The 24,036-nt window shown below is 34.1% G+C and overlaps 1 protein-coding gene across 3 annotated transcripts; it reads left to right on the forward strand.

Moving 5' to 3' along the window:
* The first annotated feature begins 18 nt into the window (after positions 1 to 18).
* LOC149482226 (uncharacterized) lies at positions 19 to 24,036 on the forward strand. Of its 3 annotated transcripts, XM_089703808.1 has the most exons (9): positions 19 to 190; positions 13,437 to 13,626; positions 14,599 to 14,730; positions 16,070 to 16,249; positions 17,238 to 17,497; positions 18,908 to 21,134; positions 21,418 to 21,624; positions 22,602 to 22,726; positions 23,028 to 24,036. In XM_089703808.1, the coding sequence occupies exons 2-9, from the start codon at positions 13,521 to 13,523 to the stop codon at positions 23,820 to 23,822; spliced, it is 4,032 nt and encodes a 1,343-aa protein (XP_089559934.1). In that variant the 5' UTR covers positions 19 to 190; positions 13,437 to 13,520; the 3' UTR covers positions 23,823 to 24,036. The 3 variants fall into 3 exon arrangements, with proteins under 3 accessions (XP_089559934.1, XP_089559932.1, XP_089559933.1); XM_089703806.1 differs by lacking the exon at positions 16,070 to 16,249; XM_089703807.1 differs by lacking the exons at positions 19 to 190; positions 13,437 to 13,626; positions 14,599 to 14,730; positions 16,070 to 16,249; positions 17,238 to 17,497 and adding an exon at positions 18,437 to 18,579.

Below are 24,036 nucleotides of genomic sequence, written 5' to 3' on the forward strand. Positions count from 1 at the left end.
ACAACAATATAGGTAAAGTATTCGACCGCAGTGCACCGCGACGATCGAGCGCGAAACGTATTTCGACGACAGCCTTGGCTGATCGAAAATTACTATATATCTATAACAATCTCATCGAGTAATTAAGTAAATAATTGCTTACCTCTAACTCCGCTGACTTCCAGAACAGAACTCTAACGTCCATAAAAAGGTAAGCATATAAAGCGATCAATTTTCTATTTCTACTTTATAATTTAAGTATTATGATTAGAAATACATAAATATTCACTAATCAGTAGTTAACTTTAATTGTATTTTAGTCTGAAATACAAAAAGAAAACATACGAGGAAACAAGCGTTACAATTTGTAGAGCTCATAGAATATTATAATTCAATTTCATGCGCATGAAATTTTGCCCATTATTTTTGAAGACAGTAAATTAAAGAAACAAGAGAGTAAATATATAAAAGTTAAGTTTCCATATAAGTCTTCATTGTTTGTATTCTTTTCAACTTTCATTAATTAGTATATGTTAGGAAGTACCTACTACTAATCCCCGCAAATAAATAATATTTTAACTTCATAAGTATTTTGAACATGCTCTATAGTATGACATCATTCTCATATTTTATGATGAAAACATAAGTACATAATTTCGTTACGCCATGGATTAAATTTTTTTATGAATGAATTTTATAATGACGACACTTGGATTACCTACTTTTTATTTCAGTTTTCTTATATAAATGTTTATGAAGTCTTTGAAGCCGTCTTTGAAGAATCTTATCAGAATTCGGAAGTGTACTTGATATCTTAAATATTTTATTCTTGCTCTACAATTTAAAGAGGAACTTCATATTCATTAACTGACTGACTGACTTACGAAATACAATAAAAAATGTGGTCTTTAATATTTTTCACAATACGAAAACAAACAGATTCTAAATGTTTGCTAGAGCAAACATTTATTTTTACATACCTATAGAGTTAATAATTTTAATGTTGTGCTCTACTCCTATTAAATAACAGTGAAATATGCTAGAGTACCTACCTAGTTAATACTTACTTACTCCTCTGGCGCTGAAACCCCAAAGTGGGTCTTGGCCTCTGAGACGAGAACTCTCCATCTTCCCCGGTCCTGAGCGGTCTCTTGCCAATTATTATTGGCTCGTAGCACGCGCAGGTCCGCCTCTACTCGATCGCGCCAGCGATACCTAGGTCGTCCAACCGGCCGTCGGCCCAGGGGTCGCCCCAAGTATGCCCTCTTCAGTCCTACCTAGTTAATAATATTACCTATATAATATATTAAGAATATATTATTACCTAGTTAATAATATATTCATATTGTTTACATCTCTTTTAATGACTATGAGAAATCTGATTGAATGAATAATGATAATAATCATAAATCAATTTCCTAAAATATTCTGTATATGGATTTATGTTCCTAATGCCGGCTACTCACGTAACTGCCGCGGGGGCGATATTGGTACAATCTTGGTTTGTCGGCGGTCGGTCGGAGAAATTTCAGTTGTTCTCTAAATTGCCCCTGCTTGCATATACATACACATCACAATTAAGGAGCCAAATAAGGGTCCAATTCCAATATTGCCCCTGCGGCAGGCAGGGTTTAAGCATTAGGTAGTACTAGTAACATAATCAAAACCGAAATGTACATATTTTTGTTTTGATCAGAAGTTATTTATTTACAATATTACAACAGTATTTCTGTTTAATCAACTGACCTTTCGATGTAGACGCTATCTTATTTATCTTTGAGGTCGAACAGACGATGACGGTATTTTCAGAAATATAATTATGAATGACTGCACTCAGGTTATCGAGACACGAATAACAAGCTAAATTGATTGGCACTTGTTTTAAAATAATCGTTGAATATTCCTATTAAGAACCTAGCTAAAAATATACGATGTTTTAATGATTGTCAAATCGTGTTTCTACGTTTCTATGCCTTTATATAGAAAACGATTCAAGTCAAAGATTCAAGTAGTCTTTTTCTATGGACATAGAGAAGAGCTATGTTGGTAGGTATAGCAAAATTACAAAACGGTAAAAGATGAAAACTGCCATTACCTAATAAGTCTCTTTATCGCCCATGCGATATTATCGTGACAGGCTCTTCAATGCTCATAGTAATCCATAAAAATAAGCTGAACGAAAATAAGTTTCATGTTTATAATCAATCATGTTGTATTGAGTTGGCAATTATATTGTTTCTGGAACTTGGTTTAATAAAAAATAAAACGACACAAAAAAATAGAAAAATTTGAATTTATTTATTCAATAAAGAGAAAAAAATAGTGGAGTGGGAGTGTGACATGCTTCGGTAGGCTCACCTTTGGATATGAAGATTTTTGCTCGTCATGAGGATTTTTGCACCGGTACATTTTTTCGGTGTAGGTACTACAAAAGTGAATATGTGGGCTTATGGATGGCTAGTATGGGATATCAATAAAATATATATTTGGACACTTTCCATTCCATGTTGATTTAATAAAGAGATGAGGGGAGCATTTTTTGCGTTCATATAATATTATAGTAATTTACTAATTTGTGATATTATCTATACATATAATAAAATCGTAGGAAAGTCAAAACTGTACATTGAATATTTTTTTAAAAGAATACATAATCCATGATCTATAATCGATATAGAAGCCAAAAACATAGTTTTTAGAATTTTTGTCTGTTTGTCTGTTTGTCGGTTTGTCTGTTTGTCTGTTTGTCTGTTTGTCTGTATGTTTGTCCAGGCTAATCTCAGAAAGTACTGCACAGATTTACTTCAAATTTTGCATGAATATTACTAACAGGTCGGGTCAGGCTGTTATATACATATTATCATGCTATCACCTTCGGGGGAGGAGCTGTGAACCTTTATTTTTCTTACGTATTCCGTGTACTACGACAGCGTACAATATAAAGACTCATGTTTAAATGTTGTTTTTGAGTAAGCCATGCTATTGTCTACCTTTACACTATAAAAACTACATCATTTAAGTAATTTTGGCAGAGAAACAGTATAATGAATCTTAGTAGTATAAAGACAAATTTAAAACAGCGCCATCTATGAGATTTCATTAAAATTAAATCAATTTACATAATATTAACGCTCCTTGGAAATTCATAATTTAAATATTATGAATTATGATGTTGGTGAGGTTGTTTTTTTTTTAAAGTTAAATAAATAATTCATATCTTCCCAGAGTCCATTTCAGGTGCGCTTATATTTCATGTGAATATACTAAATTTTTATAAGTGAGGGTAGATGTTTATTATTTGATGTCAAACAAGACACCATTACAGTTATATAGGTAATAGACGTAGTATTTGTATTCTCTTTGGGTAATAGTAGATAACAGTGATTGTGTTCATTCGTTACATTTTTAAAAATCTTCGGCTATTTTTTAAGGGGCCCTGCTCCGAAATGTATGTTTCTAAATCATGGTTTTTGGATAGAAATCATCATATTTAAAATCCTAAAAAAATATATAGCACAGATAAACGTTTGATCTAGTGACTTTTTTGGATAAAAACACAATATTAAACATTTGACTCGATCAAAAAAAAATCAGAAGTAACATCGATTTTAAAAGCATAATCAGTTTTATGAGAATTAGGGGAACGCTATGTTTATGAAAATTTGACATTTCATTTACTAATCAGGTTTTACAGGGAAATTTTTGGATAGATTTTTAATTTAGCCCTTATTTTTTTCTATATAAAATATAATACGTAAAATGCGACTCGCGCGCACCACGTCAGTGCCGCCAGAGTCCAGCCGGACGTCATCGAAGGAGGACCTGTGCTAGTTTTGCTCCCGACCACGTTGCAGTCGCCGCTCGCGTATTAGAACCGAGCGGCGAGTAAAACGGCGAGCATGTCACGGTATAAATAAATCAGTAGTTTGATTTTGTTAGTTATCCTAGGATTATTGTTGTAAATATAAATTAACTTCTTATTCTATAGTCTATACTATTAAACGAACAATATTTGCATATTAATATATTTGTTTGTAAATACAGTGTGGAAATTTTCGATGGGCCCTGGGTGAAAGTACTAGAAATACTGGAGATAGCAAATATCCTTTTCATCTTTTCAAATTTCCTTTCAAATTTTCGTCGGCGCCATCTTGGATTTTAGTTTTGACCTCATATTGGTTAATCGCTAGCCCAAAAACCACCCACATTTGCTACTTAGGAAAAGTTCAGATTTAAAGATATCATAGGTAATGTGACGAATATAATTTATTTCATTCCGACCGTTTCTCGGAATAACATACATTTACTAAGAAGGGTTTAATATATTGCCGGTAACATAATATTATGATGTATGATAATAATTAATAATTCATAAAAAAGTATTTTATACATTTCTTAAAAAGCTTCGATATTGTATACAATAATACAAATCATTAATTGATTATTATTCAAATTGTTGTAAAATAGTCACACTTTTTTAAGTTGGTTGAATACACTAACTTACTTATTACATACTTATATTCAATTATTATTTTGCCTTTTTTATTTGTTTTACTTTTAATTATTATTACCAATATTTTCAGAAGAAAATAAATTAATGTATCCAGAACGAGAGTTTCATTTTAAACTTTAAATGTATGTATAAAATAGACCAAAAAATTTTTACGAGAAATTAACAATAAATTATCTTTTATATTGTTTCTATCGATTTGAATAATAAAATAAAATTTGAAAAAGGAATGTTTCCTTTCAGAAAAATTTGCTATCCCTAGTATTTCAAGTACTTTCCATTCAGGGCACATCGAAAATTTCCACACTGTATATATACAAACAAATATATAAATATGCAAATATTGCTCGTTTAATGGTATAGGATAAGTAGTAAATTTATTTATCAACAACATTCCTACGATAGCAAATAAAATCGAACTACTGATTTATTTATACTGTGGCATAATCGCCCGCCTTCATAGGTCACCGGAGTTCATGCCGCGCCGGCTCCTGCGCAACGCGGGCGCGAGCCATCTCAGTGCCTAAAATGCCTAAACTTTCAGTACAAGGGGCTCTTAATTTTCGCCTTCTTGCGTTCCCACAAAAGGTAAGTTGTAGCTTTTATATTTATTGTTTATTATAATTATATAGTTATACTCATGTTTTTAATTAGTTAAAGTTATGACAAAATAAGAAAATGATGAAATTTTATTTTTATGTATAACTTTTACAAGACTATATTATACGCCCAAAGAAGGTCACTTTAGTTCTTGATAAAACTTTATTTGTTAGTAGCTTTTTAATAAAATTAGGTACTTATCTTTTGATTTTTTTTTATTTACAGATTCAATGTTCATAAAAATTGACGATTTGCATGAGGATGTAGTGGAAATTAGTAACCTTGCGCGTGGTCAATCAATACATATAATAAAATTCTAGAAAAGTGATGTCTGTACAATAAAAATATGTAAAAAAAAATAGCAGGGGTTATTATTAAATCGATCCCAAACCCAAAACTGTAGTTATAAATTTTTTTGTCTGTTTGTCTGTATGTTTGTGCACGCTAATCTCAGAAACGGCTTATCCGATTTAGATGCGATTTTCATTAATATATTGTGGTAATCTTCATTTAACATTTAGTGTTTACTAGGTTTCCGCCCGCGGCTTCGCCCGCGCAGTCAAAGAAAAACCCGCATAGTTCCCGTTCCCGTGGGATTTCCGGGATTTCATTTTCCCGGGATAAAAAGTAGCCTATGTCCTTTTTCGGTTATCAAAATATCTCCATACCAAATTTCATGAAAATTGGTTCAGTAGTTTAGGCGTGATTGAGTAACAGACAGACAGACAGACAGAGTTACTTTCGCATTTATAATATTAAGTATGGATTTCATGTTAATCGGTTCGTAAATAAAAAAGTTATTACCATTTAAGTATTCACGGCGAACATTTGCTAAGGCATTCTATTGTACACTATACAGTGTACGATAAAACGTAAGTTATCTGTTATACGCTACAGTTTTTCCTTATAAATGTCCAGGTGATCATATCGAAAGTCCCCAAGGGTGGGGGGGGGTAAGCTGAGGTAGTAGGGGGGGAAGGGGTCAAATTAGAATTATGCTTACTTCTAGGTAAATTTTATACATAAAATGTCCTTTAAATTATGTCGTATTATATTTTTAACCCCCGACGCAAAAAGATGGGTGATAAGTGTTTGACCGCTATGTGTGTCTGTTTGTGCCACCGTAGCTCGCTAACAGGTAATACGAATTAGATGCGTGTTAGGCAGCATATTTTCCGACGCTGGTTCTTAGATAAAGTGTATCAAAATCGGTTCATCCATTTATTATACCTAGGTATATAGAGGTAAAAGTGGGAATGTGGGAAAAAATATTAGTTATATTTTTATCCAATTCGGTTTATCCATTTATTAGATTACAGCGGTAAAAGTGGGAATGAACAATAATCGAATGTGATCAAATAATATACTCAAGCGGCATATCAAAATATAAAAGAGCAACGTGTTTTATCGAAATCGGTTCATCCGTTTATTACATTTAGGGGTGACAGTTGTTAGATAAATAAACCAAATGGAGCATCAAACGACAGGATATGACGTGTACATAATACATATAGGTATAATTAGATAATATGGTTTACATCAAAATCGGTTCTGCCATTTACTAGGTGTGGAAAGAGAAGGGTTGAAAGTCTGTTAAAGAAGAGGGGGATATGGGAGCGGGAGGATAGCCACACCCTGGAAATTTTGAATTCTACTCAAAGCCACATAGGCCTGGCTCTTGGCAATTTTTTTTTCCTAAAGATACCAAAAAGATGTCAAGGAGCAACAAACTTATAGATATCAATATGATGTAGGAATGTAATGTAAGTATGTAACCGCAATCGCCGGTACAGCCTGAAAATCAGCGCTGCTTTTGTGCAGCATTTTGCTGAGGCTGTCTCCGTTTGCCCAATTGTAAGATAAATTTTATAATGTGTTTGGCTGTGTTTTTTTTTGGCTAAAAAAAAACACAGCCAAACACAATAATAATAATAATTTCTTTTCTTTCTTTCTTTTTCTTTCTAATATGGAGGTAGAGGTCAAAAACTCACTTGAAAATATCACATGAAATAAGAAACATGAATAAGAAACCGAAGTTAAAAATTTAAAAATTAAAAAGAAAAACCCAACGCAACGAAGGAAAAGGAATAAATAATAATTTTACAAACTTCCCGACGATCTTTAAAATTAAGTACCATTATAAAAAAAATATAATTGTATATGATATTATGATAATGATGGTATGGCAGCCCCGATGACTTTGTTTTTTTAAAGTGAAACTTTTATTACATCGTCTCAAACTTTTTGGTCTGTGTAGCGCATGTCGCGTGACGGTCGGCTGCCGAGTAGGTATAAAGCAGTGTTCGGAACCGTACGATAATTATTATCGTACAAATACGATAATTTTGTGCCTAAGTTTCACTTTTACCGTGGTTTCATAAAACCACACAACATTTTTATTTTTATAAATATTTAAAATGGTATTTATTTTTAAAGATCTTCGGGAAGTTTGTAAAATTATTTATTCCTTTTTCTATGCACTTTTCTTCGTTGCGTTAGTTTTTTTTTTTAATTTAATTTTTATTGCACGGTCTAAACGGTTTAGTTACTACAGGCGTGAGACAGGAAAGATCTGAGCGCTGAGACAAACGTCAAAACGCAAAGGAATAGAATCCGCTATCGATACTAATTATTGTCATAAGCGTATGATGTTTTGCTAAGGATTTGTTCACCTTACCAACGACGACGACGACCACGAACAAAATTTTCATCCAGTCGTAATTTAACAAAATTGTGCTAAACACAATTAAAAATAAATTATTAAAATTTCCTGTCGTTCTGGTGATTGGAATTTTTTTTTGAGATCAATGAATGAAAAAATAGATTTTTCGTAGAAACGGTAAAATTATCTATAAAAAACTTCAAATACATTGTTTTCTAGGAGCCACCGTTTCTACGAAAAATCTATTTTTTCATTCGTTGATCTCAAAAATAAAAATTCCAATCACCAGAACGACAGGAAATTTTAACCCTTAATTTGGCACTGTATGTACCGTCATACATGAACTTGAAAAAAAAAATTGTTAAAATAATTACATCTTCCGTGTGGAAAATTAACATTCTTATGTTGCAACACTATCTGTTATTGGGTGGAAAAAATAAACACACATGTAGCAACATTTATTTTGACATAAATTGAAAAAAATGGCTACCCGGCGGACGTCAACTGCGTTGTCCAAGGTATTTATTCTATTATTATGAATATTACTTAGTTTAGGACAGGTGTAATGACTAAAATGTATGCTTTATTGTGTAATGGAATAAGTGTGATAATAATTGTGATGTTTCTATTACATTGAATGGTTCTATTTTGATCACTAACATGATGTATGACGTGACATACACTGCCAAGTTTGTAACGAAACACCCGCCATTTTGTTTGTATGTCACGGCATACATTGCCAATTTGAGGATGCATTTTTTTATATACTTGGTTTTATAGCACGCTTTATTTTCTTTGTCGGCAGCAAAAATTTCTAACTCGTGGTGGTAGAATTTTAGCGCTTGTGCCTGCTGAGCATGCACCCTCTGACGGTAGCGATGAATTACGTGTGCGCACCCCGCTTTCCGCGACATCTTCTTCTGCACCTTCTATAGATAAGCTCAATGGAAAGGCTCAATTTTTTAGATGATGATGAAGACCCCCCCGACCAGAATGTTCGACTCACACCAATTTTTCGAAGCGTGTATTCAAGCCCGTCCCTAGAACCAAATTGTAAAAAAATTCCAATCCTGAGTGACATTCCGTCACTCCCAGCAACCCCTGCACTTCCTGAACCCCCCGCACCGCCTGAACCAACAGCAAGTGGCTCCATAACTGGCTTAGTTGCAGCTCGCATAAGGGCTTCTTCCAAGTCGCTTCCCAGAAATACCAGATCGCAACGGCCCACTGTTTCTGCTGTTAGACGACCTAGACGAATCACCAAGTTCACTCTGAACTATCAGTGGAAAAAAACGGTTTTTCGACACAAGGCAACTGTAGAAGAAGACTCAAATCTTACCGACATATTAAACGAAACTTCACTCAGTTATTTCTATAAATTCTTTTCCCCTGACGTTTTAGTAGACATCGTAGAGCAAACAAACTCATACGCAGTATTCAAAACTGGGCGCTCTCTTGGCTTGACCGAAGATGAATTGCGAGATTTTTTAGCAATTCATATTATAATGGGTGTTGTTAGTATGCCATCGTACACCGATTACTGGAGTTTGCGGTACAGATACGATCCCATAGCCGATTTGATGTCTCTAAAACGGTATCAACAATGAATATCGGCACTTGGCAATGTATGCTGTGACATACACTGTTTTTCAGGAAATCTGAAGTTCCTATATTTTTTTTACCATTTTTTTGTAACACCTTTAAATGTCTACAATAAATTTTTATAAAAATAAAATTGATTTTATTACATTTTATTCTTTGCCAAATTAAGGGTTAATAATTTATTTTTAATTGTGTTTAGCACAATTTTGTTAAATTACGACTGGATGAAAATTTTGTTCGTGGTCGTCGTCGTCGTTGGTAGGGTGAACAAATCCTTAGCAAAACATCATACGCTTATGTCAATTAGTATCGATAGCGGATTCTATTCCTTTGCGTTTTGAAGTTTTTCTCGGCGCTCAGTTGCTGCATGATATATTGTCAAAAACATCCATACAAGGAAGGAAGAAAAATAAATTTGCTCCCTTCCCTCCTGGTGCCTAAAAATAATATGACATAATTTAAAATAAATTTTACGTAGAAAATTAACTAGGCATTTATTTTTTATTTTTTAGCTCAGTTTAGTAATAAATTTTACTAACAGTTCTTTTAATTATTTATGGTAGTACGTGTTTATTCAATAAAAGTTAAGTAGTCACCTACTATGCAGTCACTATTCCACGCGGACGAAGTCGCGGGCACAGCTAGTTATAGATGTGCAGGTGCAGTTATTATTCGCCTTTAGGTACTACTTGTGCATTTTGTTTTATTAATAAGAAGTGCTTTTATTAATAAGAAATAATCAATATTAAAGTTATGAAAACATTTATTATTTGTACAATTATATAATAAAGAAAAGCACAGCACCAATTAACATTTCTGTGATAAAAAATGCAATAAGAAATTAAACGTTAGATCTGTGTACTAGTTCTTAGACTTTAATGGAAGTTGCTGCGAAATGCGGTAATTCTGGAAGTTTCACATGCCTTTTAAGAAAAAAGATCTAGTTATGTAGGTGGATATATGGACAGAACTATCAGTTCGATGTGACTAGTTTTGTTGAAATATTGGAAATTAAAAATCTTTCATTACTTTTAACAGCGGTCGATGTTATGAGACATTTTTTTTTGTCCTAATTTGCATCTACATGTATATTAGTATTTCTAACATAGAGTTGTGACATCTGTTAAGTACTCTATATCAGTTAAACTGATATGAAATAGTAAATTTAGTTTATAAGTGTGTATGTATTGTAGAATTTATTTAAGTAACTGTGCATAAAGCTAGATTATATACTATTTAAAATAGATACAGTTAATAATCGAATTTCTTTTTTGGCATGTGTATAATTTTATTAAGCTACTAACATTCGAGTATAATCTAGAACAAAGAAACGAATGGCCCAAATACGATTTTATTCATTTTTCACGTTGACAGTGACTCGTACAACCTGGTACCAGCTTGACTACTCTTTTAGGATTGTATGACGAATATTTTTTTTATGAAGAATTCATGAATTTTTACAGGGTCTAACGTTTCATATATAAAATAGATAGGATAAGGCAGTCTACAGTTATACGTTTCGTAAACTATAAAATATTACATTTAGTCACATTAGAGTCCACACGCTAAATATTTGACTCTAGACTGATATAGTATAGAGTCTAGATTGAAGATTCTATACGAGCGATGCAGATGGTAAGCTACTTCATAATTTAAAATAAATTTACTTCATTTATAATCCAGAACTATCTAAAACTACCAAATCGATTTGGATAGGATGCCTTTTTTTCAGGTGAGAAAGAACGCCATATTTTTTATAAGTTTTTATCCTGCATAAACCAGGGCAGACGAGTGGCTAGTACGTATATATAGGACTCGTTTATTGCGCATTTCTTTGCGAGTTAAATTGTACAATGTATCATAGGTAATACAAGGAACATAACAATAAATCATTTCCGTCACATAGTAGTGGGCGATGGATGAAGGCGATAAAAGGAGTTAATATGTGGGATGTTAACCGACAGGTTTTATAAAACACATTATAATATCTGTATCGAACTATATTTTCCTTAACTGTTTTCTCATTTTTCCAGAACAAAACACATTAATAACTCACTTCTTATGTACTGTATTATTGTTATCGTAAAATAGCTCTACTATAAATTTTAATGTTGTCGTAAAACAGTAGTATCTATATTGTTTATAACTATTCCAAATTCGTGGTATCTACATTTACTTTATTTTTAAATTTGCTTCTAAAACTAAAAACCTAAATCGGTAAAGGCTAAAGTGATATTTTAATCAAATCAAAAGATATTTTTTTAGGTCGACTTTGACTAACATAGATACGTTCTATCAGTTAAGTAAAATGGAAATACAGCTTTCTATTTCAAGATACCTAAGGTAATATGCACTCGGCACGCCTATGTCACGATGCTTTGGATAAGATTTTTTTCGATTAAGATTAGAACTACTTGCCATACACGGATGTTTTTACTTACAAAACTAATCTTATGGAATTTATAGTCAGGTTCTTCATGGTTGTATTTGATATTTTCACTTTTATAATAGTATGAACTATGAAGGTAGTTACAAGTTGCCTAATCAGCTGTGAACTCAATCAAACGAACTCGTTAAGAGTTTATAAATCTTAGTTATAAATGCTTTTACACTACTGTTCTATTATATTTTATGTATGTATATCTATACAAGTAATAGTCATAAATATTAATGTTCATATTCAAATACATCATCACCAATATCTATAAATGTGATTGGTTGGGAATTTATGTGCACGAATAATTTTATTCGTTTATTATACCCATGATTCATGAGCACTAAAACTGGGATAAATCGACATCTTCATTATGAAGAAGTTTGTAAACAACTACGCTTTGTTTAGTATTGGTTGTTAAATAATACTTAAGCGAAACATTACTATAATTAGAAATGACAAAGCTACAGTTAAGTCTCATAAAATATGGATGAAAATGGTGATGGTTTATAATTAGTGCAATTGTAACGCAAATGTCGGGGGTCGGCAATGCGGATAATGTTTTAAAACTTTGGTTTTTATAGCTATTTTTTCAAATTCATGCAATATTTTCCTCTCTTTCCGCTAAAAAGTATATATCTTATATACTAGCTGTATTCGGGTTTAATCTTAGGTTTAATAAAATGTGAGTTTTTAACATCGTCGAGAAATTAATCATAAAAAACAAAGTAACTAACAAAAATCTCGCTATTATAATATCAGTTTAAAATATGAACTCTACAATATACGGGCATACCCATGGTAAACCTAAGTTTTTATCTTCGGTATTCGTTATCAATATAAAAAAAAAAACTATGATTACGCTGTTTGAATAAGGGAAGTAAGATGTTGATGTATGTATTTATATTGATGTAGGAAATACGTTAAGGTCAAGAGTGACAAGACCAATTAGGGGCTTTATTAGAGTTCACGTTCAGAAGGTGTTCTGGTCTTTATTCATAGGTACCATCAATTGGCTGAATCAATTATTTTAATTTATTATAGACACAGGTGAGATACGAGATGGGTTTTCATAATAATTATGACATTATAGCACTTCTATTGGTTTTTACTGTTCTGTGGATACGAGGGATACAGATACTATAATTTTGATCTGTGTTTGTTATAAATTTCAATAGATGACAAGTCCATAAAAAGTTTCTACATATAGAAAAAGGCATTAAATACTGTAGATGTCATTTGTACATTACCAAATCATGTTATAATAACGTCATTTTATTATATTTTTCATAGTAATCAGAGACGTTTTAATATTTATTTATTTCATGAAACCCTTTGTGCTTGTGATCACGAAATATTTTATTATTCGTATAATTGCTACAATCAAACTTTGCTGAATTGTAGAACCTAGATTTGCATTTATATACACAGAATCAAACATCTAAAATCATGAAGTCAATAAAAACAAATCCAAGTACAACTAGATCGGTACGTATCTATTTAAACGAAATGAAATTATTAGTCACATTTATGATTGAATTTGAACAGGTGTTAAGAATATCACCTATATGCTATATCACTCTTTTTGTGCAAACACACAATATTACGACTCGTAATTTTTGCTAATTGTAATATTTTGGTGTATTCAGGCAGTGACGCAACACCGAACTGGGATAGGAGTAGCGCGTACCGCATCAACGTTGACAAAAAGGTCCTTCGCGTGTGACAGTCTCATGGGCATACGTCAGAACCCGTGGACACCTACAAAGCGACGTGGGCCCATCGCCGCCGAGTCTGCTAGTCCTGGTCCAGCTGTTGTATCTTTGCCTTCACTCATCGGTAATTCATTATTCTCGTATTACGTAAACATACTGAATTAAACTGATGTCACTACATATTTTTAAAAGAAGGCTATTAGCTAATGAATATTTTTTGTACCTTAGGTAATTTTAATGATTTATTTCTCTGAATTTGCATAAAACCTTGCGGAATTTCAAAGAATGTCTCGTTATGGACGTCCATACCGTAATTGTTTATACTGCACGTAAATACCGGGAAACATAACATTGAAACAGTTGTTTTAGTTATAAGCATACTTATTATTGTTAAGTGATGGTATGTAGATATCGGTTTTGGCAATGGTAATATTAATTGTATTTCGTTTCTGGTTTTGTATCGAATACATCAATGTCCGCTGACATCATCCGGAGGTTATACTGTGAGTGTGAGATTACAGCTCGCAAACATTGGCCTTGCCCGTGTTCGTACACAAGGTGACATCACTTTGTTTATGTTCGCCGAACCGTATTTGCCATACTAGTTTTTACTTAATTTAAACACTGAATCGAAAGGATATTGACGTGAGTTAATGGCTTTAAATATAGACTCGAGATAACTTTGTGCTCGAGCGACACGCAAGTTGTTCTTAACTTTTAGTTGTCCAAAAAAGTGAAACGTGTGTCAGCTGTGCCTAAGATTGCTATATTTGGGTATCATAAAACGTGCTGTGGGTGAAAACTTTGAACCTGAACAAGGTGAGCGTCGTTTAGAAAGAATTAAAGTGTGATTAAAATCGAATTAGCATCGAAATATCCAGTTGGAAGCGTTCTAACGCGGGGCGATAGAAAGTTACTGTAGAAGTGTAGAGTGTTGCGATAACAAATTTCTAGATTTTGTTAGTCCTCGAAGTTTACCAGTTAAAAATTGCCATATAAACTGACTACATATGCGAATGTACAATGTACATGTTTTCATTGTGAAGGAAATTTATATTCATTTATTTTGTATTATTTTGTAATTTGATTGGTTTAGGCAAACCACCACCAGAATCACGGAAATCTCGTGCACCAGCGTTCACATTTGGGCATAAGTTGGATCCTGCAGGAAAAGATAAGACTGGCCCTGGACCTGCCACTTATAATACAGAAGGAATGACGTCAAAAGGTAAAATTTACGGGCAATATTTATAGTTATTCTGTTTTGCATATAATTCACTTGATATCCTTCAAGTATCAAGAATATGTGTATGTATTAGGTAACTATATCTAAATACGTATTTAAAAAAATGTTTATGTTTAACCAATCAAATGACTCTATAACTGGCTCTATCACATACGTAAATAAATTCTTTGTACAAATGTAGATGCTATTATTCAATTGTTACAATGGAGATCTTGTGTAAGATAAATGTAACTCTTATGTATGATACTTTGAACAGTATCGCAAATTGGTACTAATCGATTAGTAAAGTAAATCGACTAGTTTCATAGCACGAGAAATAAATACACGTATTACGTATGCAAATATTAAAAAATATGAATTGTACTATCGTATTTTAATGCAGAAACTTAAGAAATATAAATACTTTTCTTTAATATTTGCTAAAGGTAGAATACAAAATAATATTCTGACTGTTTGCCAAATAAAGTTTCTATTATTTAAATTATTATATAACTTAATAGCTAAAAAGTGTTCTTTCAATTCGTAAAGTTACGTGTTCGCAACCATAACCGGGTCATGACTTTATGGTTGCAGTCTGATTTGCATAAACATCGTCTGCAGTGCTTTATTTCCTCCGTTTTAACAAGGATAAGAATGTAAATGAAGCAGAGATCGAAAGATCCAAGAAGTGTGTATCGCATGAATGAATTTTTGCCGTATGATTATTTTTGCATAATTGCGGGGTGGGTCGACATTGAATGTTAAGTTCCTCTAGTTGCATTTATCCGTTGTCACCAAATAAGTCCGTATAAATGAAGGTGATCGACGCGGTGAGTCAGCTGCGGTCGCGTAGGTGCGAAGAGAACCCTGAATGGTCTGCTCGATTCGCTCCACATACAGCCTCAGTGGACTATCTACGACGCTTCGTGCTACTCTTGCACAAACTGGGACGCGTTTTATTTATTTAAAAAAGTTCAGTGTTTGTGTGTTTATTCTGATACAGTGCCATAGGACTGTCGACGCAAAGGTACCTTATATTGCTGGAATGTTTATTCAGCTGTTAACGAATAATATTTTGAAAATATATCGGAAAAATAAATTTAGTTTATTTATAGTTTACACTTTATTGATCACAATGTGCTTCTGGATTTGCATTATAGGAACGTAATGCGTTCAAGCTCCTTTCGAGAACACGAAACATATGAATAAATAAATATTAAATCATCACATTATAATATTAAACGAACACGTTTTTGAATTATTATTCAATCGTATAGTTTCTTGTTTTCTTAACTCATAAGTAGTTAAAGCGTGTATACTAACAATTAGACGTCTATGCTAGGCAAGGCTGAGGGGCCAGCTGTGTCGTTACACGGAAGATGGCCGCCGCTAAAAGTCGCGCCCACGCCAGCTCCTTGTGACTATGAGCCGAGTAAAGCGTCAAGGGCTGTGCTCGATCATGCGCCAGCATTTTCGATAGGTCTTCGAGTCAGCCTGCCACAAGCTGGGAGTAAAACGCCAGGTTCAGCAAAATTCGGAGATCATCATTGTCTTTAGAGCCACATTGTTTTGTTTCATTAACTATCATTAAAGTTATTATTTCAGCCCCCCTAGTCAAGTGGCTTTCTGTTAGCGTAGCGTTCAATAGAATAGACTACGAATGTATGAGATTGACGTAGGCTGTAGATACGTTTATCTACAGCTTGGCTTTGGCTTTGGCTTTCTGTTAGCGTAGCGTTCAATAGAATAGACTACGAATGTATGAGATTGACGTAGGCTGTAGATACACGCTACGAATGTATGAGATTGACGTAGGCTGTAGATACACGTATCTACAGCCTACGTCAATCTCATACATTCGTAGTCTATTCTATTGAACGCTACGCTAACAGAAAGCCACTTGACTAGGGGGGCTTTGCTCGCTGTTTAAGTTATCCTTTCGCTTGATAGTTCTAAAAGTTTTTCCTGTTTTTTTTTTAGTTTGGCTTGTGGTAGCCTTTTGCATTAGTGTTTGAGGTAGATATAGATAATGCTGGTTTGGTCATATCGTTCATTTCAGTCTTAAGAAGTTAATGGCATTTCATTTTCAATTTTTTGTTTTATTTTGCATGTGTTCGAGTACTTCATTGTAAACAGTTCATCATGTTGATATTTTAGTGCTAGTTTATTTTTTCATTTTCGTGTGTAATTATAGCATATTTTTTTTAGTTAAGTTCGTCGTAGAAAAGAAGCATTTGAAAGTTATTTTATAGAAATATTTTTTTTTTGTTAATAGATTATTAAATAACTCGGATATTTTGTATACCTACGGTACCAGTTTTTTTACCTTTCACATGGTTATTATTTTTCTTCCATTTTAACTTTAAAACAAGAGCGTTATAAACTCTAGGCATGCATTTTTTACTTTTAGACGCAGAGCTTTCAAATACACACGTTCATGCGATTTCAATGACTACAAATCGTTACAAAACTTTCAACTACTTCTATATCTTCTATTCAAACCTCCACAGCACCGAACGTTTATTCTATGCCACCGGTTCTCGGCGAAGCGCGAGAAGGCAGTAAGCGTGCGGCGCCCGCCTTTAGCATCACTGGGAGGGGGAAACCTTCAGAGCTGAAGGCCTCCATGCCTGGCCCTGGAACGTACACTACTGATAAAGCATCTACTGTGATAACGAAGAGGCCACCAGCTTATACCATGGCTCCAAGACGCGAACTGAAACACCCATCTGCGTCCGTGCCTGGACCCGGAGTGTACTGTCCAGAAAAGGTAATCTCCCATAATAATATTAAGTAGACCAATTACACAAATTACTCTTATTTACTTCTCTTCTAATTTTATAAGGTTCTTTATATAATTGGTTCATGATTTCAATGGAAAAATGTTTATTTTCTACTCTTGTTGTCATTCCCTTATCTATAATATAAAAATGAATCGCAAAATGTGTTGGTAAGCGCATAACTCGAGAACGGCTGAACCGATTTCGATAATTCTTTTTTTATTATATTCCTTGAAGTACGAGGATGGTTCTTATGTAGAGAAAACGTAAACATGTACCACGGGCGAAGCCGGGGCGGACCGCTAGTCATTAATAATAACTAATGCGTACATAGCAATAACCTTCTAAGCTAACACGACCTCACCGCAGACGCATCTCATGCAGGTATCGATTATTATTATTAAGATATACATAAATGGAATCATTTATTATTATTGGAAATTGAAAGTTTCATTCACTAGGTGCAATTTTCTAAAAAAAAAAACATTTTAAAATTTTCTCATTTTACTGATTATTATTCTTTATTGTTTGGAATTCTCTTTTGTTTGATTTTATGCGAGTATTATATTTAGAAATTAAAGACACCTTTGTTTGATATTCGACAAAAATAAGATCAAAGCAAATTCAAATGAAAAAAAGTCTGAGAAGTAATTTATCAAGTCCTGTTCATTTTAAAAAAGTTATATAATAGAGCTAATTCCAATCGTTCCAATGGATGGTGATGGTCCCTACTCGAATAGATACCAAAGCGTAGTGGTGAGGTCATCCATAACACCAAGCGCCATAGGCCATAATACTAACAAGGGTTGGGTGCACGGCAGGTCTGCGTGACGCTGCCCTGGGCGCCGGCGCACACGTTCGGCATCCGCCACTCGCCGTTCGCCGGTCAGTCAGTCCACTACGCCGCGCCCGAAGAGATCACCGCAAGCTAATCTCGCCCTTACGAGCTTACGCTTCACCCCTTTCGCTCATCAATTATCCTCTAACCGTATCATGTAAATTAAAGATTGTTTGTGTTTACGATGCCAGTTTATTTATTGATAATGACACAAGCGGCGATTGAAGATGTGTTGTAAGTGTTCATTTTTGCACCTTATCAATAGTTACGGTCACGCAAAAGTTTGTTGTGCAGTTCGCTGCGGTAATTGATAATGTTATTCGTAGTGCACTTTTAAGTTTTCTCTAATCGATCGTTGCTCGCTCAGTTTATTTTTCTTGTTCATAGCATTTTTCATATTGGATAACATTGTTGCATTCATCACATCATGCTTAGATATTTATTTTTTGGTTTATTACTATGAAACGTAGTTCAAGAGCACTTGCAGTTACTATGTAAAGTTTTAAATTTATATAATGTATTTAGTTAATTCGATACCTTACGCTACAAAATATGTTTTCAGGGTGAACATCAAAGAGTTACAACCACAACCACGAAGCACACGTTTTCAAGCAGAATGAAAACTGAACGAACAGAAAATGTTCCTGCACCTAATGCTTACAATCCAGAGAAAGCGGATAGGTTTTTAAGAGAAAAGTCACCCGCTTTTTCATTTAGAACAAAAACTGAGATGTACAAAACACGCGATGCCCCCGCACCGAATATTTATTCACCTGAAAAGTCGCTTAATTCGCTAAAAAATGGACCGAAATATACTTTAGCAGGAAAAGGATCTGCTGAAAAACATGATGTAACTCCTGCGCCTAATTCATATGAACCGCAGAAGGCTGATAAAATGTTACATGAAAAATCACCTGCCTATACTATGAGATCTAAAGAAGTTGTTGAAAAAATAGAGCAAACCCCTGCTCCTAACGTTTATTCACCAGAAAAATCTGTTCATGCTTTACACAGTGCGCCGAAATTTACCATGTTGGGCAAAGTACATTCAACGAAAATAGAACAAACGCCAGCTCCTAACAGCTATAACCCTGAAAAAGCAGACAAAGTATTACATGAGAGCACACCAGCTTATTCGTTTAGAATTAAAGAGCAGCACATAATAAGGAGCGAATCACCTGCACCCAATGTATATTCTCCAGAGAAGTCTATGCATGTTTTGGATAGTGCACCTAAGTTCACTATGAGTGGTAAAGGTCCAACTGATAAAATTCCTGATACTCCAGGTCCAAATGTTTATTGTCTAGATAAAGCTGATAAATTATTGCATGAATCGTCACCTGCATATACGTTTCGGACTAAGGATGAGATCATAAACAAAAATAATAACCCGGCACCAAATGTGTATGCACCTGAAAATTCAATGCATATGTTGGATAGTTCACCGAGATTTACAATCGCTGGAAAAGGATATTCTCCCAAAATTGAAAATGTACCTGCTCCAAACGCTTATAGCCCTGATAAAGCGGACAAACTTCTTCATGAAAGTACTCCTGCATATACTTTTCGACCAAAACATGCTACCGACAAGCCGAGTGATACGCCAGCTCCTAATATGTACGACCCTCACTTTATAGACGGAACGCCAAAATTTAGTTTATACGGGCGAGGTCTTGATCCTAAGCCTTCTGATACACCAGCTCCAAATGTATATGATCCTCGTGTGTCGGATTCAGCTCCAAAATTCACGATTTCTGGTAAAGGAATTACTAGTAAACCTTCAGACGTTCCAGCACCGAATGCATATAATCCCCATCTTCCAGAAAATTCACCAAAATATTCCTTGGCAGGTAAAGGCCGAGATGGAAAGCCTTTGGAAACACCGGGACCTAACTATTACGACCCGCAGATCCCTAGTAGCACTCCTAAATATACTATAGCTGGAAAAGGTCCCGATGGAAAATTCCCTGATGTCCCAGGACCTAACGTTTATAATCCCCATTTAATGGACGGTGCACCTCATTACAGTTTATATGGAAAAGGTTATACACCAAAGCCATTTGAAACACCTGGGCCGGCCGCATATGACCCGAACTTACCACATAACTCTCCTAGATATACTATTTGTGGTAAAGGACCTGATTCAAAAGTGTCAGATGTACCAGGTCCAAACGTTTATGATCCACACGTTCTCGACAATACCCCGAAGTATACTATCGCTGGCAAAGGTAAACCAGAGAAAATTTCAGACACACCAGCTCCTAATTCTTATGATCCAGACAAACATAGATTAGATGGAACACCAAAATATACTTTTGGAACAAAAAGACCATTAGAAAAACTTCCAAACAATCCTCCTCCTAATGCGTACAACCCAGAAAAAGCTGATAATATTCTTCACGAACATTCACCAGCATATACCTTCCGGCCAAAAATTGAAAACGAAAAACCTATGAATACCCCCGCTCCTAACGCATATAATCCAGAAAAGGCAAATAGCGTTATTTTAGAGAAAACTCCAGCTTATTCCTTGGCCCCTAAGGGAAAGGATGCTAAAATAAGTGACGTTCCTGCACCTAATGCATATAATCCCGATAAGGCTGATAAGATTTTATTAGATAGTGCACCTCGATACTCATTTAGGATAAAAACGAAGCCACCAAAGCAAGATGATGTTCCTGCTCCAAATAATTACAACCCTGACAAAGCTGATAAAGTGATGCTACCAAATGCTCCACAATATACTTTCAGGATCAAGTCCAATACCTTGAAAGCTTTGGATACACCAGGTGAGTAATCTATGTATTTTATCTTTTATGTGTAGTGGCCTTGTTGAACCCTATTATGTTAAAACCAAGGAAAAAGATAACACGATTTTTATTTTTAGACACTTACAAAAAGATGATTGCCTATTATGACAGACTTAAAAATAGAACGGCATTGACTTTATGTATCTTTGACATTTTAGCACACATAACTCACTTTGAATCCTTACTATTATTACAACAAAGTTTACTAAAAATTTTCATGTCATATTATTATCTATTTAATTATTTGTTTATTGTATTTTAGCTCCCAACTCATACACATTACCAATGCCCGTGAAAACTCCGCTATACACGATATCGGGTCGCCACAAGGAGCCAATCGATGAACGGATAAAAGTTCCCGCTCCAGGCAGCTATAACCCAGAAAAGGGATACAAATTCGTTTTAACTTACTCGCCACAATATACCTTTGGCGTTAAGATCCAAACGGAAAAGTTTGCGGAATCACCAGGTGAGAATATAAATTAAATGTAGAAAATAATAAATTTAATATTGTAAGTTGACTCTGTATTATGCTCAATGTGTAATTTTGTAGAAGAGTAATCGTCATATTCTATGAACTTAAGGGCAATTATAATAAGCCTATTATGAATTGTAAAGGTTTCCTGAGTTTCCGTGTCCAATGTATTGGAAATAAATAAAGTGTCTTCGCGTACCTAATGAATAAACAAATAATAAGACATAATAAGTGTACTTTGATGGAAGCAAATATATTAAGCGTTTTATAATAATACAAACAATTTCCCCAGAAATCAGATTTCACATTTTGCATCCAGTTTATAAATATTGAATAATCTCGGTATCTTGCCGATAAAATAATGGACAGAGCTTTCATAAATATACAAATGTAGGTAATTTACATTTATAACGAATAAAAAATGCCTATTTTCAATAATATTGATTATCTCACAATTCAAAAATTTCTCATGCTTACTGAGATTTTATAGTTTTTTACTTGAATATTTTCAAGTGCATAATATGTTACGATCAATAGCGTGTAAGATTTTAACTTCTTACCATATGACCATTCAAAGATTGTGCACCAATCTACAAGCATGATTTCCATTTCACTTTGTTAATGAGAATTAAATTTACATAATTATTTGGTATTTCGTTTTATACCATTCAAATGCTTTATAAATGACTAGCTACTCGTCCGCGCGGTGTAGTCACAGGAAAACCCATATGGTTCCCATTCTCGTGAAAATTTTGGGATAAAAAATATTCTATATCTTAATCGAAGTTACCATCTATGTGTGCGTCAAATTCCATGAAAATCAGTTCAGTAGTTGTTGCGTGAAGGAGTAACAAACAAACAAAAATACAAAATTTCGCATTTATAATATTAGTAGGATTTATGAAACCTAACGAAACGAATTTTTTTACTCTTTAAAAATGTCTTACATGTATATAATTATTATTTAATAGCACCGAACGCATACCGCATCCCGTCGGTGCTGGACTCGCCGGTGTACACGATGTCGGGCCGCCACAAGGTGCCGCTCGACGATCGGGCCAAAGTGCCCGCGCCTGGCACTTACTCGCCGGAAAAGGTGACTTTTTGTATATTTGCTTTGAGTTTTAATGCACTTGATTTTTTTTTTAATTTTAAGTTTGTGTGTATTTTTTGAGAAATATTGTTTGTTTAGGAAGATTATAGTTACCAAGTAAATCGTAGACCTATGTAGGTACTTGCCCAAACTTAGCAATCTTGGTTAAGATTTGATAATAAAAAAAACGATAGGCATTTGTTTATATAGAAATTTTTAATCAATTCAGTAGTAAGTATGTAATAAAAAATATGTATTTATCAGACGGATTATATTTTAACGCTAATACATTTGTGCTCAACAGGTGCAGCTGGATAAAAAACCGAACATAACATTCGGGATCAAACATTCGCCTTTACTTGGACAGTTGAAACCTATAGAACCCCGTCGGGTCGTCAACGAATTCATTGAAAACGAAATTAAAACGAGCAACGTTAACGATGTAAAACGAACAAATGTTAATGTGCGCCAAGAAACTAATACTAATAATTATAACCATTCTACTAACACGGAGAAATATGTAACACAGAATGTAGATGATGTTATAGACTCCTCAGATCTACAAAATGGCTTACGCACTCACGTAACACAAGTGAGAACTAAGGAATTAAGGAGTACAACAGCTACACCAGAACCAGTACAAGAAACGCTAACGCAAGAAATTGTATGGATCCCAGAACAAACGCAACGACGTGGCTCCTACACGATCGAAAAATCTGATGGCAACGGTTTTGTTGAACGTTATAACAATAGCGAAGTGATTCCCGTGGAAAATGGAGTTATGAGAGTATCTGGTAGTGGGGAAAGAAGCGCGTCTAATACTCAAGAACATAGCAATGAAGTTATCCAAGGAGATGGTTTCGTCCAAAATGTTGATAAAGCAGTTCAAAGAGCTAGTGCGAATGAGAAATCTCAACGAGCGACGGAACAAGTTCTTGTGGATTCTGATGTGAAACATCTTCCTAATGGGGGCATCGCTAAATCAACTACCACTACTACTATTAAGAAAGTAGGAACTGCTGCCAAAACAGCAAACGCTACTACTACAGTAACTCGTACTAAGACAGCCGTTACATCAAGAGATGTTGGTACTAAATAAATTCTTACAATACTATGCTTCGGTCATTGCAAATAAAGCTTTATATTAATTTATTAAAATGAACAATTCGCTCTATTAACAAAGCGCCGTGCAGCTTGCTAGGAAACTCTCGAATTTGTTACCTATTTAATTTACATTGAAATCTAAATATTTTATATGACATCAAATGTAACTATACCTTGTTAAAAGTAATATAATAAAAATTGTTTTATAA

The sequence above is a fragment of the Colias philodice genome, chromosome 15 (assembly GCF_061535455.1).
Source record: "Colias philodice isolate Cphi_HAF_F1 chromosome 15, ilColPhil1 Martin Lab GWU primary, whole genome shotgun sequence".
Taxonomy (NCBI): domain Eukaryota; kingdom Metazoa; phylum Arthropoda; class Insecta; order Lepidoptera; family Pieridae; genus Colias; species Colias philodice.